Genomic DNA, 20,104 nt, shown 5'->3' with positions numbered 1-20,104 from the left:
GGCCAGAGATTGAGGTGTGTTATGCTGGTAGTAGCTAATAAAGTGAAGAGCAGACTACGGATGCCTAGATATGTCACTCCCGATGACTCCTCTTTTTTTCCCAGTCATGACATCACTTGAGGCATTTCTTCAGAAGCAGTCTTTCTACAACTTTTTGTACATTTAAAATGTGCTTTGAAGATTTAACATGTACATTTATCCTCTAAATGTTCTTCATTTACATTCTCTGCAGCTTATTAGTTCATCTTATTCCTATCCTCACTGTTGATTTTATGACATGCAGTTTTGCGGGGCTCTGTGTGCACTTGTAATGTCCTGTGACCTTACTGTGTTTTGAGTGTTTGTTTTCTGCTTTTTTTTCTTCCTCATTGCAAAAAGATTCTACTCAGATCACTAAATGTGTGAACTGAACTGAACTGAGGAAAATGATCATAGCATATCACTAACCCTGACACATTGGAAATATGAAGCAAAAACAAAAATTGTAAATACTGTTACGTACCAAGTAGCTGTAACAAACATTCACTAGCAGCCTTTTTTCCAAAACCATTAATAGCTGCTAACAGACCAAATGATTATTGATCTGACTGTGCCCCTCCTGCAGGTGTACAGCAGCATGGAGCATCTTTCTCAGCTGGAGCAGAAAGCTACGACCTCTGTGTCACGGCGGGAGCACAAGGGCCCACGAGACGACAAGGTGACGAAGAGAGAGAGCCTGGGCAGCTTCAGCATGAGGGATAAGAGCTGGAGAACCGGATCACCTGAGATGTGAGTGACGCGGATTTCTAAATGAGGCATTTCAGAGGCAGAGTCATGATTTTTTTATATGCATTATGGCAGAGTGAAGTGGGGGTGCTCTGTGTACGTTCTTGAATCTGGGCTTAGGGTGGTTTCCTTGTGTTTTTTACTCTTCACTGTCACATAACCCAGGGTGTCTGAGTAACTGCTTTCTATCTCACTGACACCATTTCTCACACTTCTTACAGTATATAAAAAGATCTTTGTGCAAGAGTTCACACCCACTTTGAGTCAACAACACAGGCAACACATCTCACCTCTCCGAAGTTTGAAAACTAGGAAAATGGAACTGGATCAATGATTCTTATGTTTCACAGAAACTCAGTGTGTCGCTGATGTGTGAGGGTTTTCATTATTTATTGTGAATAACACAAATGTAGCTGTTAGCTTGTTTTCACCCAAATCCAGTGCGATTTTCCCTTCCACTGTAATCACGCAAATAGATGACTTGTAATTTTAGCACAATGGAATACAAGTCATTTAACACTGTTTACACCCTCATTAATGAAGTTATTTCACTTACTCTGACAGAGTTTGTTCATGTTGGACTGAAAATAGAAAAGCCCTCTCAGTGGTTATGTTTTTTAGCTCACCCTGGATCTAGATCCATTCATCTTAACTCTGCTCTCTGGTGTCATGCAGCAGCTCAGACAGAGAGACTGCACCCTGCTGAGTTCAACCACGTTTCATTTAACATGCAGTGTGTAGGATTTAGTGGCATCTGGCGGTGAGGTTGCAGAATGCAATGAACTGAATACCCCCCACACCCACCCCTGCCTATCCAAGCATGTAGGAGAATCTACAGTGCCCATGGATCCTACACACTGGCTTTATCGTATACGGCCCTAACTGAGAGCATATAGCAGAAAGAGAGCCATTTCTTCTCATTACTCAATTTCGTCTGTGTCATATGTCAGGATTTTCATCTCTATATTCATATATACAATCAAGTAATTCATTCATTTATTCTGCATTCATGATGGACTGGAAGATGTGATGAGGGGAAGGTGACTCATCATTCTTTAACCTTACGTACTGGATTTTCCCTTCTTCCATATCAATTGGAAATTATCCGTATCATCTCTCCAGCTATTATTCATATTTCATCCCCTGTTCATTACAGATTTAAACAAAGACATAATTTCTATCATTGCATTTCCATATCATTCACTACTCATCTTGGTGCAGCTCTAGAAACAGGAATGTGAGTCGGTCAGTCTGCCAGTTGTATGAGTGAATTGTTGGATAATGGATTCCTACAGTGAGGACACAGTTGGTATTACATTATGTGACTGCGTCCTTGTCCTTCACCTGCAGGAAGCGCTTGTCTTGTTCAGAGTCTCTATATATGGAAGGAGACGCGAGCCCTCCCCTTGGTGCTCGAAGACGCTTCTCAGCTCTGATGGATACACATCGTTTTGCCTCACCCCTAGAGGGTGAGCCAGACTTTCTCACCCGCCAGGCTCCCATCAAAGTCCGTGGAACCTCACTGGACGGGACCAGCGTGCCCTCACCGACCCTCCTGGAGCACAGGACCAGTCTTAAAGAGATCAATGGGGCAGGTGGGTTACAGTTCGGGGTCTCACAGGTGGTGAGATAGTGAAATGAATATGAGTGGGCAATAGGGAAAGTGATGAAAATATAACTATATGTTGTTACTTAACTTCCTCACAGACAAGCCCCCTAGACCAGGAGAAACACCAGGCATCGCTGCGAGCATCACCACACTGCCTCCCGGTCCTGGAGCAGCCAGTCGTGATGTGGTGACCCCTCTGTATGACCCTCTGGGGCCCCGGGCCACCAACGACCTGGTCCTCCGCAGGGCACGCCACCAGCAGATGTCTGGTGATGGAGAGAAACGGAACTCCAGAGCCGGCAACAAGGTCATCAAGTCAGCCTCTGCCACAGCCCTGTCTGTCATTATACCATCAGGTAGAGAAGCACAAGGAAAGATTAAGATGAAAATCCTTCAGGAAATATTAATGAATGATACCGTAATGCAAACACACTAACTCATTTCTGTCCTTACCCTCATCCCGCCACCAGTTGAACAACATGGTGGCTTCTCTCCACTGGCCAGCCCCATGTCTCCCCACTCGTTCTCTTCCAACCCCTCATCTCGAGACTCTTCACCCAGCAGAGACTTCTGCCCGGCAGTCAGTGTGCTGCGCTCTCCCATTACTATCCATCGCTCTGGAAAAAAGTACGGCTTCACCCTCAGGGCAATCAGAGTCTACATCGGAGACAGTGACATCTACAGCGTGCATCATATAGTTTGGGTAAGAAACTTGTTGTAGTATGTAGAGTGGATTTAAAGTCGATGACCTACATAGAGGGGGATGGATTGTGCTGTGACTTTTGTGGCTGCATTTTAAAGTCCAGGCACCATGAAACATAGATGAGTGAATTCAAAAAACAGAGTGCAAAACAGGAGGTGATGAAGAAGCAGGCCATTTATAACTTATATTTATCAGTATGTAATAGTTGTTTTAGCCATAAACAGTCACTAGTATAATTATTATTTTTATTTTTAGTATATTTTTGGGGGCTTTTTGTGTTTATGTGATAGGATAGTTGAGAGAGACATGAAATGGGGAGGCAGAGAGAGGGGGAATGACATGCAGCAAACCACCAGATTCAGGATTCGAACCGGGGATTCAAACCCACTGAGCTATATGGCGCCCCGTTGTCTAGTATTATTTGTAGCTCAACAAAAAGGAAAATAATTCATACTATCTTCTAATCTGGCAACTGGTAATATTTCTGTCTAAGATTTAAATACTGTACTTTACTGAATGTTTACATGTAAGTGACTTTCCCCTGGTATGAATTTGGGTGTTTTGTGTCTTGGCAGCATGTGGAGGATGGCGGTCCTGCCCAGGAGGCTGGCCTATGCGCTGGCGACCTCATCACTCATGTCAACGGTGAACCTGTCCATGGTCTGGTTCACACTGAGGTGGTGGAGCTTATCCTCAAGGTAGGAGTCTGTTAGTTATTCCAACAACGCACTAAGTCTTTGCTCATAAGGCAATGTGTTGGCTAGCCACTTTTTGGTAACCTTGAAAACAAATAAGGATCATTGTAGACTTCATTACATGTCATTGATTTGTGCAGAGTGGTAACAAGGTGACGGTGACAACGACACCTTTTGAGAACACCTCCATTAAAGTGGGTCCTGCCCGGAAGGCCAGCTACAAGTGTAAGATGGCCCGACGAAACAAGAGGACAATGGGCAAGGACGGCCAGGACAGGTACAACCTCAGAGACCTGCACCACTGCACTGATATGCTGTTGATGTCTTAGGTGATCGCTCTCCTGAACAAACTGCACTGTGATACTGTAGTACTGGATAGTTGAAGAGTTTGTCTTACATTCAGTACAATATGCACGGTAAATTTGTCTTTTTTTACAATATGGTGAGAATCCCATTCAAGTCCCTGTGGTTTTTGCATGTTAAAGCCCATTCATTTCCAAATGATTTCAAAGAAAACATTGGTTTTTATGATCCAAGAATCCATTTGCAGAGACTTTGCAAGATTTCCTTAACCTTGAATTTATTGCCACTGATCATGTGACACTTGCAACTCAACTTGTGTTTAAAGGTCAAAGGTCACAGTTACGTTGATGAATTCACAAAGTTTTCAAATGTTTAACAAAACAACAGGTTTGGAGTTATTGATCATCTTGTCTCACAATGGTTGTCATAGTGATAACTGGAGGTCACTGACTTCCTATCCACCTTTTCTGAACGTCAAAAACGTAAGCCGGTTTTGCTCTTCCGGTGGAATTTTATGTTTATGTTTCCATGGTTTCGGCAGTCGCGGTAAATGCATGGATTTTTTTTTTTTTTTCAATGAAAATCTTTAAAACGCATGGATCATCACACCAGCTTTTAACAATGGATATCACACAAATTGACATCCATGTTAAAAGCCAGCGTTAATAGATCCATGCGTTACCGCAACTATGACAACGGCTGAAAACCATGGAAACGTAACATACAATTCCACCAAAACCGGCAAAACTTCCGGTTTTGACCATAGATCACGTTCAGAAACTTGTGGATAAGCCAGAGAATCGATGCAGAAACGCTTGTGCATTGCTTTGGAATGATTTATGATATGATATATGATATATGATTTGGTCCTGCGTGGGGGTACTGAAACATGCAAAATCCCTGTTTTAGCTCTTCAATGTATTATATTTTTTTGTATATGTCAATCCCTTTTTCAGACCTTCCCTTCTCACCCTCTCTTTTCCTTCTCTCTCTACCCTGCAGTAAGAAGCGTAGCTCATTGTTTCGAAAGATCACAAAACAGGCCAATCTGCTGCACACCAGCCGCAGCTTGTCCTCGTTGAATCGCTCTCTGTCCTCCAGCGAGAGTCTTCCTGGCTCCCCAACACACAGCCTGTCTGCCCGGTCCCCAACTCAGGGCTACCGCTCCACCCCGGAGCCCTCATACCTGGGTAGGGCATTGGAACTATTCTTTACACACTCACATACATAAATGGTCAAATAGAAATTCTGTGAGATCAGTTCATATCAGACATTTTCCTTTAAAGCCTGCACAGATAAAAAAGTAGGCGTATTTTTAGAACATGATTCTGGGAGTTATCCAAACTTGCTTGCCTTAGAAAGCATTTAAAGGAAAACACCATCCGCATAGATGGACAGCATGGATACCTCATCAGTGAAGAACACAGGGTCATTGGGAGGAGCCAGAAATTATACCAGACCTGAAAGCCAATATTCACCTTACTTTCAGATCAAATATTTACAATTCACATGTGGTTTCTGTGCATCTTCATTGATCTTTTCGTTTTTACACTCTGTGCCCCTCTGCAGGTGCCTCCTCCCAGAGCAGCTCTCCTGCCTCCAGTACTCCAAACTCCCCTGCCCCCTCACAACACATGAGGCCCAGTTCCCTGCACGGTCTCTCACCTAAACTTCACCGCCAGTATCGCTCTGCACGTTGTAAATCCGCTGGTAACATCCCCCTGTCCCCGCTGGCCCACACACCCTCTCCTACCCAGTCTTCTCCTCCACCTTTGCCAGGCCACACTGTCGGGAGTTCAAACACCACTCAGTCCTTCCCCGTCAAGCTCCACTCATCGCCGCCGGTGGTCCGTCCCAGGCCCAAGAGCGCAGAGCCCCCGCGATCCCCTCTTCTCAAAAGGGTGCAATCGGCAGAGAAACTGGGCTCGCCCCTGACCCAGTCCAGTTCTACGGGAGGGCTGGGGGGTCCGCTGAGGAAGCACAGCCTGGAGGTGCAGCACTCGGAGTACCGCAAGGATGCCTTTCTCTGTGAGCTTGGGCTCCAGAGCCTGTTGGAGACAGAAGGAGAAACTTTGCCTCCGAATCCTTCCCCTCTGCCCTCATCCTCATCCGCACCAGAGACTGGTGTACTGAAGCCGGTGAGGAGACTAGGGAGGCAGGAGTCGCCGCTAAGCAGGGAAACGCTGCTGGCTGGGAGAGAGAGAGAAGAGAGGGAGAGAGGAAGGGAGAGGGAGAAGGAGAGGGAGAGAGACACTGGGACGAGTCGATTTGGAGCGACAGCATCACCGTCATCCATAACAAGAAAACCTCATACGAGTGAGCTTCCTCTGAATTCACAAAGCTCCAGACTGAGTGCAGAAACCAGTAGAATCCCATCTCCCAGCACCCCTACCAAAACAACAGGAAGTCTGGGTGGTCAGAGGATACCTGAAAAGATTCAACAGGGTCATGCAGACTTAAATCCAAAACAGACAGACCCCAAGGCATCAGCCAAATGTGTGACTCACAGTAAAGATCCCCAGGAGCAGCAGCTGGGGGGCAGAACTGATCCAAAGCAAGAAGGAAACAATAAGTGTGGTCCCAGTCGGCCCAGTCTACCTGGCACTGCCTTCACTAAGAGCTCTGCTTCAGCTCCAGATAAAACCATTGGCATCAGTGCAACGGTGACAGCAAGTCCCCTGAGTATGAGCAAAATCTTTAAACCGTCAGGTATGGGGGACAGCTTGAGAAAGGTCGGAGCCGAGAGCAGTGACTCAAGGACTCCAGACCTTGGCTCCAAAAGCCCCAAACTTCCAGCTCGGGTCCTGGCTCCCGTCGTTCCCCCACACGGGCAGCCACTCTCGCTGGGCAAGGTGAGGCAGGGACTCGGTGCCGTCAACTGCTACAGGGGAACCCTTGATTGGGAGGACAAATGTCGCCTGGAGGTGGTGGAGGAGCATTCGCCTTCCCCTTCTCCTTCCCCCACCGCTGTCGCCCCCTCTCTCTGCGGGCCGTCCCTTTGTAAATCGCGGCCTGTCTCCCCTGGCGACAAGACGAGTTTCGTTAGCCAGCTGACCACTGTGGCCAAAAACGTCCTTGGGCCAATCAAGCTTGGGTCCCAGGATGGGGCCAGGAGCAAAGACCAGCAGACTAAGGCAGCGGAGGAGAAGCAGGGAGGCACAGCAGGAAGGTCTGACGCTCCTGCTGGAGGTCGAGCAGTTGTTGGGGCTGCCGTGGTGACCCAAAGTCCTGCTGCTTCACCACTAGAGAGATCTGCAACAGGTAGCGGCCTGCCAAAAATGTGACCCCATGCGGTCCCTAAGTGGGACATTAGGAAAAAAAGAAAAAAAAAAAGATGCCTTTTCTTTTGGAAGAACAATGCAACAGAAGTGAAGCACTTAAAAACAATGTACATTCCAGTTTTAAGAGTATATAAAATGTTATTTATTGATTCCAATCACTGACTGATTCTAACTTAAAACCAGGAGTTAATAAAAAAATCTACTGTAAAGGTGCATTAACTATTGATTTTCTATTATAAATTATTTAATAATGAGACTTCTTAATGTAACGTGGAACACTTTATCAGATGTATATGTGTGTGGGTCTATGTGAAAGCATGTCATATGGTATGTACTGTACTATACAAGTAAAGTAGGTACAAGGGGTCAAAAAGTGCTTTACCGATCAAAACATGCTGAATACTGTGAATACCAAATCAAGTCACTCTATTTGTCTTTCAACCAGCCCTGTCTTATTTTACTGCTTATCGAACAAGGCAATGAAGGCACAGTCAACCTGTTATGCTTTCATCCAACAACACACATGACAAGCAGCGTCAGTTTGGCTCCAATGTGCAAGCAACACGATGATTAAGCTCATTTCTTCTTCATCCAGCAGTTTGCTTTCTCCGAGTTGCACGGTCAGACAAAGCCAAAGCAGGCACCCTGTCAGTAGATGTCACATCGAGCACTGTCCAACTCTGTTTGTTGCAGAGGATTGTGTGTACGTTTGTGTGTGTATATGCTTACATGTTTGTGTGTGTGTGTGAAGCCACCTTGGGTCTATTTCTGGTGGTTCTTGAAGGCTGTGTCCTGCTGCAGAGGAAAGCCGGGCTGACAGAGCTCAGGCTCAGCGCTTATCTCCCCTTCGCAGGAGGGCCACCCAAGCCCTTTTCTCCCTCCGCTTCTGACTGTCAGATGACAAGCTACACACAAGCACATGCACAAACACACACACACACACACACACACATTGCCACAGGAGGCAGCAGAGTCAGCAGCTGATTTTCATGCATTTAAATCCATCCCCCTGCGGTCCATGAATTGGGACGTGAGTGTGTTTGCGCGTGAGTGAGTCAAGACGTGTGTGAACATGTATGTGTCTTTTCTAGGGATAATTAACACTCAGCACGGTTGACTCAGCAAGGGTCATGACCGAAAACCCAACCTGGACAGACAGCAGGGAGGAGCCAGTAACAGTCACAGGTTTTTACAGACAGGAATAAAAATCACATCCTACTTGATTAGCAAACCACACATGCACAGCAAAGATTAATTCTTTGAATATAGTATGTTAAAGCATAAGATTTATAATACCATAAGCACATATACAGTGAACCCATTTGAAAGAACAGGAAAAGCAGGCAGTCATGGATGTAGCATACCATCATTTATTTGTTAAAGGGCTCAATAGCTAATGTAGGGTTTGTGGATATGGGCATGGTGTATCACAATGGACCTGTTATTGTAAAAAAAAAAAAATACAAGGTTATCTACAGTATAATGTGTTGTTAGGTTCTACAATCTAGGTAGTCAAGATTGATTAATGTGTGTAACATACTGATAATGGTGTCTGAGTGCAGAGAAGGGTAAAATTGTGTTCCTTTCCCACTGGTCTCATTCATATCCTTACTGTTCATATCTCAGTAACTATCCAATGTACATAATCTTAAGCAATTCATCTACAGTCGTGTGGGAGGACCGCTGTCACTACACAGCTTCAGTGCATTTTAAGATTCACTTTCTCTCATTTGATTAAATGTAGTTCGATTACAAGCTCTGTAAGTGTAAACAGGTTCAGCCAGCAACAGCACGTGAAAACTTCACAACAGGACAGTTCAACATTCAAAAGTTTCAATGTAATTTCTAGTCCAAGCTCATGTTTGTTCTCCAGTTTTGACTCTGGGCTGTTTTGGACCGGGTATTCAGTGTACAGTTGTACTGGGAGCGGTTGCTTATTGTTTTACACGAGCTGGCGACGACATCTTGGTTTGATCTGTTGGTTTGATCTATGTGCTAAAACCAAAACATTGAGCCGTAAGTGGCTAAAAGCTACATATTTAGAGAGCTACAGTGTGGGAAGCTGATTTTTCAAGTTTTGACGGTACTTGACCTTTTCATATAACTGGTCATTAATCTGAACAATGTTGCACAATGGATTTTTGATGCAATATAATCTCATTTTAACCATTTGAATTCTTTTTTTATTTTGAAGGATTCTCTTTGCAGTCCAACTTCCATAGTTTCATGGTTTATCAATGATATTACACAACCCCAGTCCCATGCAGTACATGCATTAGTCAGTCAGTTTTATTCAGTATGGCACTCTACTGCCCTTCAGTGGTTCACAATGTCCACTGTTGAACATGTTTCCATAAACCATTTATTAGTAATGCACAGGGAGTGAGAGTTTCTGTAATGAAACCAGGGCCACTGATTTACTGCAGAATGGATGTTATTAGCCATAGGGTTACTGAATATGCATTTATGTTTCTAATGACAGAATATTTGCAGTAATTATCAGATGAACACTTGAAACATGAATCTATTAATTTTCCATTATCGTGCTCTTCACGTGACTGTTAATTATATCTTATGGAATATAGGGATTAACATTTTTAAATATACTGTCTTATATATTCTACTGATAGGAAGGAGTTATTTTATATCTTGGTGTATCAAAGGGGGTCATCTCTGATCATCTGATTAAGAAAACTATCTGTAATGTAATCTTATACAGCTATTATGCCCACTTTCAGGTCTTTTCCCAATCAATGGTGTCAATACTAGTGTTACATGTTTGAGGATTTCTTTTTTTTTGTGATTGACAGAGAGAGTAGTATAAATGCACTTTATTTAAAAAAGAAAAATCATCATTTGCTGGTATTGTTTGTAAGTTACTTTGAGGAAAAGTAAATATATTGTATACAAATATGGATTCTACAAATGAACACAAAAAGTCCAAGTATAAAAACATTCCACGTTTCTCTGTTCACTGAAAATGTATTTATTTGTACCATTGGGGCATTTTTGTTTGTGATAGATGTGATTCAAATGCAGACACCTGAAGTGCAGTATGTGGAATAAAATTTTGAGATTTGTTCCAAAAATTGCATCTTTTTGATTTTTTAAATTTAGTTGACGGCCACCCTACTGACACAATCTCAAAACACTGAAAATGTCAAAGCAAATGTTTTTGATAGCTATTTAACAGCAGACATAACCACTAATTTAAAATGGCTGCACACAAGGCTTCTCCATGGTCACTGTTGGAGGACAGAAGAAGATATTATGGGATTTTCTATTGAAGAAAAAAGTAAGTTGAATAGACCACAACATCCTATACATTTCTGTAATGCAATGTTTGCTGGGATGAATTTGTCTTTATTTGTTCTGGAAAGGGTAGGCTATGGAAAGACTTTCATTCTATTCATTTATTGGACATGACCAAAAGTATTAACTTTTTCCATGTCAAACTCTGAACATGCACCATTCTGCACAGTGAAGGTCAAACGTCCTGTGGCTAAGTGAGTGAGGGGACTTTCATGAAGATTTTAAACTTGGGCCATATGCCTACATGCTATAAGAAAATGTGTAGGCTAGGCTACAACAAGGAGGCTCTTAGGGAACTGAATTTTCAGTTTTGGGATATTTTAAACCTCAATAAATGACTAATAATACAAATTGTATATGTATCTATACAAATGCATATGATATGTATTACTATTATAATATTTGTTGCCTTGGTTACAGGTTACATAACCTTGAGAGTTAATATTAGCCAATAGCACTCCGCTTGTGGCCATTATTCGACTATTAGCCAATCAGCGCTCTGACAGCGGCTGCTCCAACCAATGACGTCGCGCCAGGAAAGGACAACAGGAAGCGAGTGCCCTCTGTTGTTGAAGGGAGACGCCGAAGCGGTGGCTGGCTGGCTGGCTGGCTGCTACACACAGGGAGAAACAAATCCGCAGTGTGCTGTGTCAACGTCAGTGTCGTGTGGTTAAATGAGCTCGTTTGGTAAACGGAGGGACGTTTATTACATTATCGTAAACTGAATTCGGTTGGAAAGTCGTGAAGATATCCGCCGGGCGCGTCTTGTTACTGCTAAGTTAGCGAGCTGGCGCCGGGGCTAAGTTAGCGCCCGGAGAGGCTGGAGCCGAGCTAAGCTAATAGTGGACTGGATTTACCTGAGAAGATAGTAGTGACTCCTGGGCGAGGAGAGAAGAGGAAACGCCGAAATGAGTAAATCTTCTACGAGGTACCGACCAGCTTAACCAGCTCTTACAGCAGGTACGTAGCTGTCAGCTAAGGGACTTTAAATATTAGCTGGCTTTTGTTTAAAGGAGGTCTACTACGGGTACCTGTGCGCTCACTTCACTGTCCGGGGCTGGGTGGTGTGTTAGTTAGAGGAAGATATGACATGATTTAAACAAGACACAGAGAGAAAGTAGTCCGTGTGTGACCGGACAGATGCAGTGAAATGACAGCGAGGCTACTGGTCGGAGAGGTGGGCAGTGTCGTGACAGACACGGTGAACATGGTGTGATTGCATTAGCTGCTCAACAGCTCGCTCCAGACTGATGGATGATGACAGCCACCATGGTCAGGTGACTTTCACAGTCGCAGAGAAAGCCTGGTATGCTGCTTGTCAAATGCAAATCACATGATGGCTTTTTTTTTTCTTCCACCACACAGAAATGTTCCCATCAGTGTAATCTGTGATTACATCTACTACCGTTTCCTATTTAAAGCTGCTACTCATCAGTTTCAGGGCAGGCGCGATGGAAAAGTCACTGGTACTTTCCTTACGTGTTTTCCTGTGAAATCTGCCGGTCAAGACTGGTGCATGGAGTTTACACTGACAATGCAGCATTTATTTATATTTTTGAGGAAGTGAGGATTTGCTTATGGCATGTAGACTCATAATTGTAATGCTTGCAGTGCTTTCCTGGACAGTGAAAGAAAACTATTATTTGATGAGTGCAAAAGTTCAGGCTCAAACCCTGAAATTTGTAAGACAATAAAAACTTGACTTCATGTCCACTGACTGACAAGTAACATTATTACATTATACTTCTTTGCTTCACATAACTTGAACATAACTTTCACAGGATTTCAAGGAGCTGACACCAGCTTATCTATTTAACACGATTAACAGTTTTTGTGATAAATACTGTCAGTTCAACTGCTCTTTCAACCATCTCATTGTCTTTGACAGGGTTTATTCAGTGATTAATTGGTATTGGGTAGCATGTACTGAAACTTTACAGCCAAGTAACTAGTGTCTCCTCAAGTTAATATATAACACCAGTCTTTTCAGTCACCCTCCTCACAGTAAGAACATGCTAAAAGAAAAGTACAAATAAGACTCTAGTAGATCAATGAATCAACCTTTCCACTACAACATTTGTTTTCTTTAGGAGAGTATTAATAGATTGCACAGCTTGTGTAAAGTTACTCCTAATATACACCGACTAATGAAGAGGTTGCAGGACACGCCATCAGACCAGGCATGCAAATCATTTTTATCCATATTAGCTATACATCATAAATGTCAAATTGACCCCAGAGAGCTAAACAATCTACACCCTGTCCTCAGACTCCTGATACAGAAAAGATAAAAAACATATTCTAGCTCAGTCGTTCTATTAGATCTTAATATGTCTTAGTAGACCGAGGGAATGGAAAAGTGTTGGGAAAACCAATTTTTAGGCAATGTTAGGTTAAAAAGTGCAAAGAGATAATAGTACATATATTGTAATAAGTTTAGGAGTTTAACATAGTGCTTCATAAGTGTTTTGAGCCACTACCATCTGGAAACAGTCAATAATTTACCTAATGTTTTACTCCCTTCCTCCTTTCGCTCCTTCCAACAGTTCTGTGTTGCAATGAGGAGCACCAGAGTCCAGCTCTGAGGCATGAACTCGGTTTCCCCCAGCGCAGCACAGTACATAGGGGCAGTGATGCAGGATGAGCTGGTGGAGAACAGGAGGCAGCAGCCCATGGAGCGTCAGGGCAGCTTCGGTGTCCGGCCGCCTCAGACTCCAGATCCCAGCAGAGAGGCAGTCGGAGAGCCCGATGAGATGGACAAACTGAAAGCCAAACTGATGTCAGCGTGGAACAACGTCAAATATGGTTTGTTGTTAGCCTAAGACAAGTGTGTGGGTGCCTCTGCTTTAGATTTTCAACATGTACTTTCTATTTGTTCACTTACTGTTCATCCTATTTTGCTATGGGAATCTCCTCCTGACCATCTGTCATTTTCCCGGCCCTAGGTTGGACTGTTAAATCCAAAACCTCCTTCAACAAGACGTCACCAGTCACTGTCCTGGGACACTCCTATCTGCTCAACAGTGAGGGTAAGTTCTAAACACAAGCATGTCTCAAAGAACTTGTAAGTTACTGTAGGTTAGTAAAGGTCATTATAAGTTTACTCCTTTATCACAGAGTAGATGCTGCACGTTGTCTCTATAAAGGGATGGGAGGATGCACAGACACCAGAGCTTGTAGTGATGTGTGCTTTTGGTTAACCACAGTGGCTGCTGGGTAACATCAAAGAACACAGAGCAAAGGGGGGGAAATAAAGCTTTCTTTGTTTTTTATTTCAATAAACATTCATGTAAACTCATCTTAACCATATCAGATAATTATTCCAAACAGCTTCTTACTTTAATAAACGTGGTGTAAAGGTTCTCCTCTTTCTCTTTGTCCTCCACCATCCCTTCACGTCTCCCCAACAGACGAGGTGGAGCGGTTTTGTCTGGCTTTTGTGTCCAGGGTCTGGCTCACGTACAGGCGGGAGTTCCCTCAGCTGGAGGGCTCCACCTGGACCACAGACTGCGGCTGGGGCTGCATGCTGCGCAGTGGTCAGATGCTACTGGCACAGGGACTCCTGGTGCATTTGATGCCAAGAGGTTGGTGTCTCTATCTCTGGCGTGTATTTCCACACCCACACAGAAACACACTGGTATATTTTCTTGGATGAAAAGCTAATTGGCACATTCGAACAGGCTGGTTAGTCTTGTGACAGTGTTTGTTTCAATGCTGCTTTTCACTTCTGTTCTCTTTATTTATAACATTAACATTTTCATGCCAATTTTTGCACGATTCAAAAGATGTCTACGCCCTGACTGTTTACAGCTAAAGACTGAAGAAAATACACCCCCACATATTCAACCTGCTGTGTACAACTATCAATCTCCTCCATAGATTGGGCTTGGCCAGATGCTCAGCAGCTAACAGATGTGGACTTTGAGGTGTTCAGACCACGTTCCCCAGCTCGGGCCGGTGGTGTCCCCATCCCTTCCTTCGGCTCTCCACGAGGATCTAACACCCCTGAAAAGTCCGTGCCAACCGACCAGGCTCCCAAATGCAGCCAGAAGAAGAGACCTGAGTGTGCAAGGGACAGACAAGCAGAGCCCATCCACCACAAGTTGGTGACGTGGTTTGGAGATCAGCCTCCGGCACCTTTTGGAGTTCACCAACTGGTGGAAATCGGCAAAAGTTCAGGGAAGAAGGCTGGCGACTGGTACGGCCCCTCTGTAGTGGCACACATCCTACGGTGAGAGCTCTACGCTGTTTCTACAAGCAAATCTTAACTGTTGTCTTTTACTGGTGACATCGTTGACACAATTAGGCATTGGTTGAATTTATTAACTTTCTTTTTTCAGGAAAGCAGTAGCCAAAACCTCTGTTGTCCACAACCTGGCTGTGTATGTGGCCCAAGATTGTACAGGTGAACTTAACAGACATTATTTATTATATTTATTGAATTAAAAGAACACATACTTGTGAGAGCTCAGAGGTATTAGTATGTTTCTTGATGTACTCCAACAGGTACACCAAAATAAGTCTTGCATTCATGTTTTTTCTACCTATATGTCTGTGCTTCCCAGTGTACAAGGAGGACGTGATGCGTCTGTGTGATCCATCACTAAGCCAGACGCCTCCTGATCCGTCCAGCCAAGCCTGGAAGTCTGTCATCATACTGGTGCCTGTTCGACTGGGAGGGGAGGCCCTCAACCCATCTTACATTGAATGTGTCAAGGTTTGTCTGCATATTCTGCTTCTCACCCCCCCCCCATCCACTGACTTCTCTGTGTTCTGGTCCAAGAGTAATGTTTCCTTACATTCCTTACATTTTCCATCCCCAGAACATCCTAAAGCTGGAGTGTTGTATTGGGATCATCGGAGGAAAACCGAAGCACTCACTCTACTTCATTGGCTTCCAAGGTGAGAAACATGTTTTGTGAAAGAGTGAAAAGAAGGAAGGAAGGAAGGAAGGGAGTAAATAACAATATCTGTATTCAGAGGCAGGATCTGGTGTTCTCTGAATTTACAATGCAAACACCGGGACTATAGAGCATCCAGCAGGTTTCTTAGCTGTACTGTATATTCCTAACAAAAGTTACTTTTCTTATACTATTGGTAAGACACAGAGGTATACTTGCACTGAATGTGTTGTACTCTTATTACTGTATGTCTTTAATCCTGTCTTTCCTGCTTGACCTATGTGAAATTTTTTCTCAAACTGAAAACTTAGGCTATGTAAACATGAGCAGAGTAACGCTGCTCTGCTTAGGGCAATATATATATATGAAGGCTGTGATCTCCACCACATTCATTTTCATTGTGTGTCAACAGATGGCATAGACTTCTCACAGTCATTTTCAGGAAACAGAAATGTGTCACACAAACTCTGTTTCACATTAGAGTACACCCACATTGTCTTTGTGCATGATTCACCTTTATCTTCTTGACATTTAGGGGCTTTTTCTAGTGATTCATCTCTCTCAGGGAAATCATCTTTGAATCTGTGATGCTGTCGCCTGATGGTGATACCAGATCAGCTGGTTAGATTTTCCACACTGAGAAACATTCAAACAATTTTAGACAGATGCTCATAAGGTGTAAAGCACAATAAAACTGTCCTGGTGACCAGTAACTGTTGGGGCCTGTGGAAGGTGTTGTCTGCTCCTCATCCTGTATTTTTTGTATAATGGTACACCTGCGTTTAGAACAATTCTTTTCAATTTACTGCTGAAATAACCTCGCCAAACATCCATCACCATCTCCTTCAAAGGTTTTCTCACTGCAGAGTGTACACAGGCCTCTTAGAATATAAATAAGACACATTTTTGAATCATTTCAGATATTGTATGAACACTAACTATGGGAAGATTGATTATATTGGAAGCTTGACTAATGACTGATTTCCACTTCACTGGAACAATGTTTCTCTGAAGCATTACCAAGACGCACAATAGAAGAAGTGAAAATAGTTCTCAGAAACCAAACCCTATTCTCTAAATAAGGTCAGGACTGTTTAGTGCATGTGAATACAGTAGGTGGGTTGTTTCTAATAATATGTAACAATTATTCTCCCGTGTCTGGCCACCTGTTGCTCAGCAGGTGTTTATACTTTGATATTGTGTTTTTTTTTCCTCTTCACAACTTCTCCTTTCTGTCTGTCAGACGAGCAGCTGCTGTATCTTGACCCTCACTACTGCCAACCTGTGGTGGATGTAACACAAGTCAACTTCTCACTGGAGGTTGGTTGCACTGTCTGCATGTCACATTTTTGTCTCGTTCCTGTCTGTCGGGACTTTTTATCTCAGTTTCCAGGTCATAAGGGCGTCAGACAACATGATATAGTGTACAATAATGTTTTGACTCTGCAGTCCATCACACATGATACACCATGTCCAATCATTAACTTTTATTGAGCAATGTTGTCTCTGTCTCCCTCTACCACTCTGTAGTCCTTTCACTGTACCTCTCCTAAAAAGATGCCCTTCAACCGCATGGATCCCAGCTGTACCATCGGCTTTTACGCCAAGAACAAAAAGGACTTTGAGTCTCTGTGTTCTGCTGTCAGTGTGGTGAGTTTCTACAGCCCTCTAAGTCTGTGAACCAGTCTACCAGCCATTTAACATCAATAGATTAGCAACATTTCCATTCCTAGGATGTAGCTGTTTGTAAAAGTCATTGTTTCTAATGAAGTGCAAAAGCTATATTTATATTCATACATGATGATTCCAAAATGTCAAGTTTTCAGTGGTTGCAACTTCCTGAGTCGCTGCTTTTTCTCTTTTGTTCAGTTGGCCATCACCTTGTGCTTTCTTTGCAGTGTGATGGACACAATTCCAACTTTTTTGAAAAAAGATTCAAGATTCATTCATGTTCCTAGCAAATATGCCAAATTTTGTCTGAGTCCAGCCTCTGCATTATGAGAATCTGCTGCTTTTCTTCATCATATTACATGGTCTGGCTTTGGTATTCGATCTGTTAGTTGAATAAAAGCAATTTGAAAATGTCGCTTTTGGATCTGGAAATTTATAAAGGGCATTTTTCAGTATACACAACACAAACATCTGATTATTTGGTAAAGTAGACAGCAGATCAGTGTGTAATAAAAAACTTTTTTTTTGGTTGCAGGCCTACAGTACATACATTTTATAAGCAAACAATGGACTAGAATAATTGATAGCGAAAAAAACTGTGTTTTCTTCTTTTATCGCCCTACATGTGATGCATTCTGTGGCCTTTTTAGACGGCCTGTTTTAACTGAGCTTTGTCTTCCACTCAGGCTCTATCCTCCTCCAAGGAGAAGTACCCCATCTTTACCTTCGTAGAGGGCCAGGGTCAGGACTATGGACTCGAGGGTCACAGCAGCAATCACAGTGGACCAGCAGCCCACATCCTGCCCCCGGGCAAACTGGGCAGGAGTAACAACAGGAGAAACAGTGATGAGTTTGTCTTCCTCTAAAGCTCCAATGCTCTCCCTGCTCTCACCAGTAGGGGGCAGAAAGGAGAACGTTTGTGTCCTTTCAAAAGGAAGAAATCATCTGTTGTAGCTGCAAGGTGGACATGATGCGTTTGTGCTTTATCACCCTCACTGGTGACCCAGAAAAATAAACTGTGTGGTTCCTGCCATCACCTCTGTGTGGATGAGTATTATAAGCTATTAGGGCATTAAGGGTTAGGTCCCGACTGGAGCCTGACTTCACTGGGCAAAAGCACGAGTATAAAATGGATCATGGTGAGAAATGTTTCATTTACTTGAAGTATTCATGATTCCCATTGTCATACACACAAAAAAGCCTCAGACTTGGATGTGTTTGGGTGAAACCAAGCGCTTTAAATTCCTCAACTCAGTTACAACTCCACTACTGCGTTTTCTTTGGGATTCACTGGAGGTGATGTGTGTCTACATCATGAGCTCACTGGTCAGGTGAGCAGCTGCCTGACGTTCTTGACTTGTATTATATACCAGCTGCTGTACATCTTTTTATTTCCCTTATTTATCAGGTTCCTGAATGTGTGTTTGTGTGCGAGTGAGTGCTGGTTAGTGTAGTTTATTAGTTTTGTCTTTAATCGGTGCACTGATGTAATTAGGAGTCACATTGCAACTCACAGAGGTTTCAGATTCTTCCAGGAGCATCTTCAGCCCTCACTCTGTGTTTTCTGTTGCAGCTCTTGAGTCATGGTGCATTGCATTTCGTGTAGTATCCCAGATTTCTCTCCCACCGTCCTGCGGCCTCCATGTACATGTTTGCTTCATTTCTAGTTACTTTGCTAGCCCGAGGCAGAGTGAAAAGCAGTTTGTTGATTTGTATAATCAGGGGTGTTTCTCATTCATGAGTTGAGTTTTTTTGTTTTGCTCATGAGTTCTTCTCCGAGACAAATATTACTTCCAAAATACAGTTGATCGTCCTTGCCTCTCCAGCAAAAAAATACAACTGCTCCTCATCACATCATCACTGGACATCCACCTTTCCACAAAATTTTGATTTTTTTTTTTTTTGTTGCAGACTGGCTTAATATCTCACAGATGACACTAGGGTTTGATCCCATACACTTCCAGATTTTGGCTCTCCATTATTCATCATTAACATTTTGAAACTGCCAGAAATCTGCTGTTTCTTTTTGCTTGAAGAGTTGCATCAGCTTCCAGAAATTAAAGAGAAATGGTCTCCTCAGGTGGATATGGAAGCTTTGTTAAATAACAAATTGTGGCTTATCTCATGAAGCCTGACTAGAACATTATATGGATACGTTTGCAAAACAAAACAGTGATCGGCTCTTTGTACCCAAGCACACGTTCTGGGTTTTACTTGGCCTGCCCAAGCTGAATGGAGCTTTTGCCTGGATCTTCAAGCTTGTATAAGCTGTTGCAATGTCATTTGTGTTTTGTTTGTCCCTTTTTTCTTTTTTTTTTTACGTGAAGGCTACTACTGCAAGTTGCACTACTGTCATTTGGTTTGTTGTCCTGAATAAACTTCAAACACTGGAATCACATTGCACTTTCAGAGATTTGCATTTTGGAAGAGCTGAACTTTGTTACTGGAAACTCATCGCAGTTCAGAGTTGCCGCTGGAGTCATATTTTGTCAGAATTCACAGGAAAATATTTATGTATACACAAACAAAGCAGCCTTGTGACTACAGCAAATATATTCAGCTTTAAAAGACTTGAATTATGACATGCATTGTTACGGGGTGGAATAAGTAGGATGTTTTAGCGACAGTGCACATCTTTAGGTAGCATATTTATTTACTCAGTGGTGTCATGTACAGAACTGATTTCAGTCAGTAAATAGAAAACAGGCATAAAAGGGGGGGGTCATATTGAAGAGCTTCTTTTATTTTAGTTTTTTTTTTTTTTCATTTGTTGCACATTCTTTTGTTCTTGTATTGTTCGTAATTGTTCATTACTTGTACATAATTAATCCACATAAGCTTTAAAAAAAATCTAAAGTGAGCAA

At 43.0% G+C, this 20,104-nt stretch overlaps 2 protein-coding genes across 5 annotated transcripts in view; both read left to right on the top strand.

Annotated features, from left to right (window-relative positions):
• Nucleotides 1–7,718, top strand: part of mast1a (microtubule associated serine/threonine kinase 1a) — a 64,450-nt gene extending 56,732 nt beyond the window's left edge. For all 4 annotated transcript variants that reach the window (XM_085775607.1, XM_085775616.1, XM_085775626.1 and 1 more), the window contains 8 exons: nt 605–768; nt 2,116–2,360; nt 2,473–2,730; nt 2,845–3,077; nt 3,653–3,775; nt 3,913–4,049; nt 5,078–5,265; nt 5,645–7,718. In XM_085775607.1, the coding sequence (XP_085631733.1) occupies nt 605–768; nt 2,116–2,360; nt 2,473–2,730; nt 2,845–3,077; nt 3,653–3,775; nt 3,913–4,049; nt 5,078–5,265; nt 5,645–7,359 (3,063 nt within the window). In that variant the 3' untranslated portion in view covers nt 7,360–7,718. The remainder of the gene's footprint in view (nt 1–604; nt 769–2,115; nt 2,361–2,472; nt 2,731–2,844; nt 3,078–3,652; nt 3,776–3,912; nt 4,050–5,077; nt 5,266–5,644) is intronic.
• Nucleotides 7,719–11,215: 3,497 nt separating this feature from the next.
• atg4da (autophagy related 4D, cysteine peptidase a) lies at nt 11,216–19,638 on the top strand. Its single transcript, XM_085775595.1, has 11 exons — nt 11,216–11,628; nt 13,215–13,473; nt 13,614–13,697; nt 14,079–14,252; nt 14,548–14,899; nt 15,009–15,073; nt 15,234–15,385; nt 15,492–15,570; nt 16,813–16,889; nt 17,100–17,219; nt 17,927–19,638. Exons 2-11 carry the CDS (start codon nt 13,257–13,259, stop codon nt 18,104–18,106), a joined length of 1,500 nt encoding a protein of 499 aa, XP_085631721.1. The 5' UTR covers nt 11,216–11,628; nt 13,215–13,256; the 3' UTR covers nt 18,107–19,638.
• The last annotated feature ends 466 nt before the right edge of the window (nt 19,639–20,104 follow it).

This window comes from Trachurus japonicus, chromosome 1 (genome assembly GCF_045865225.1).
Source record: "Trachurus japonicus isolate A0001 chromosome 1, Traja_1.0".
Classification (NCBI taxonomy): Eukaryota; Metazoa; Chordata; class Actinopteri; order Carangiformes; family Carangidae; genus Trachurus; species Trachurus japonicus.
The sequence above is the reverse complement of the archived record's forward strand: the minus strand, read 5'-3'. Positions and strand labels throughout refer to the sequence as shown.

Bases quoted from the DNA above. Each gene is read 5' to 3' on its own strand.
- atg4da (XM_085775595.1), top strand. From the start codon at position 13,257: ATGAACTCGGTTTCCCCCAGCGCAGCACAGTACATAGGGGCAGTGATG. The intron at 13,474-13,613 runs GTTTGTTGTTAG...TCCCGGCCCTAG, and splicing joins GTGGAACAACGTCAAATATG to GTTGGACTGTTAAATCCAAA. The intron at 14,900-15,008 runs GTGAGAGCTCTA...TTCTTTTTTCAG, and splicing joins GTAGTGGCACACATCCTACG to GAAAGCAGTAGCCAAAACCT.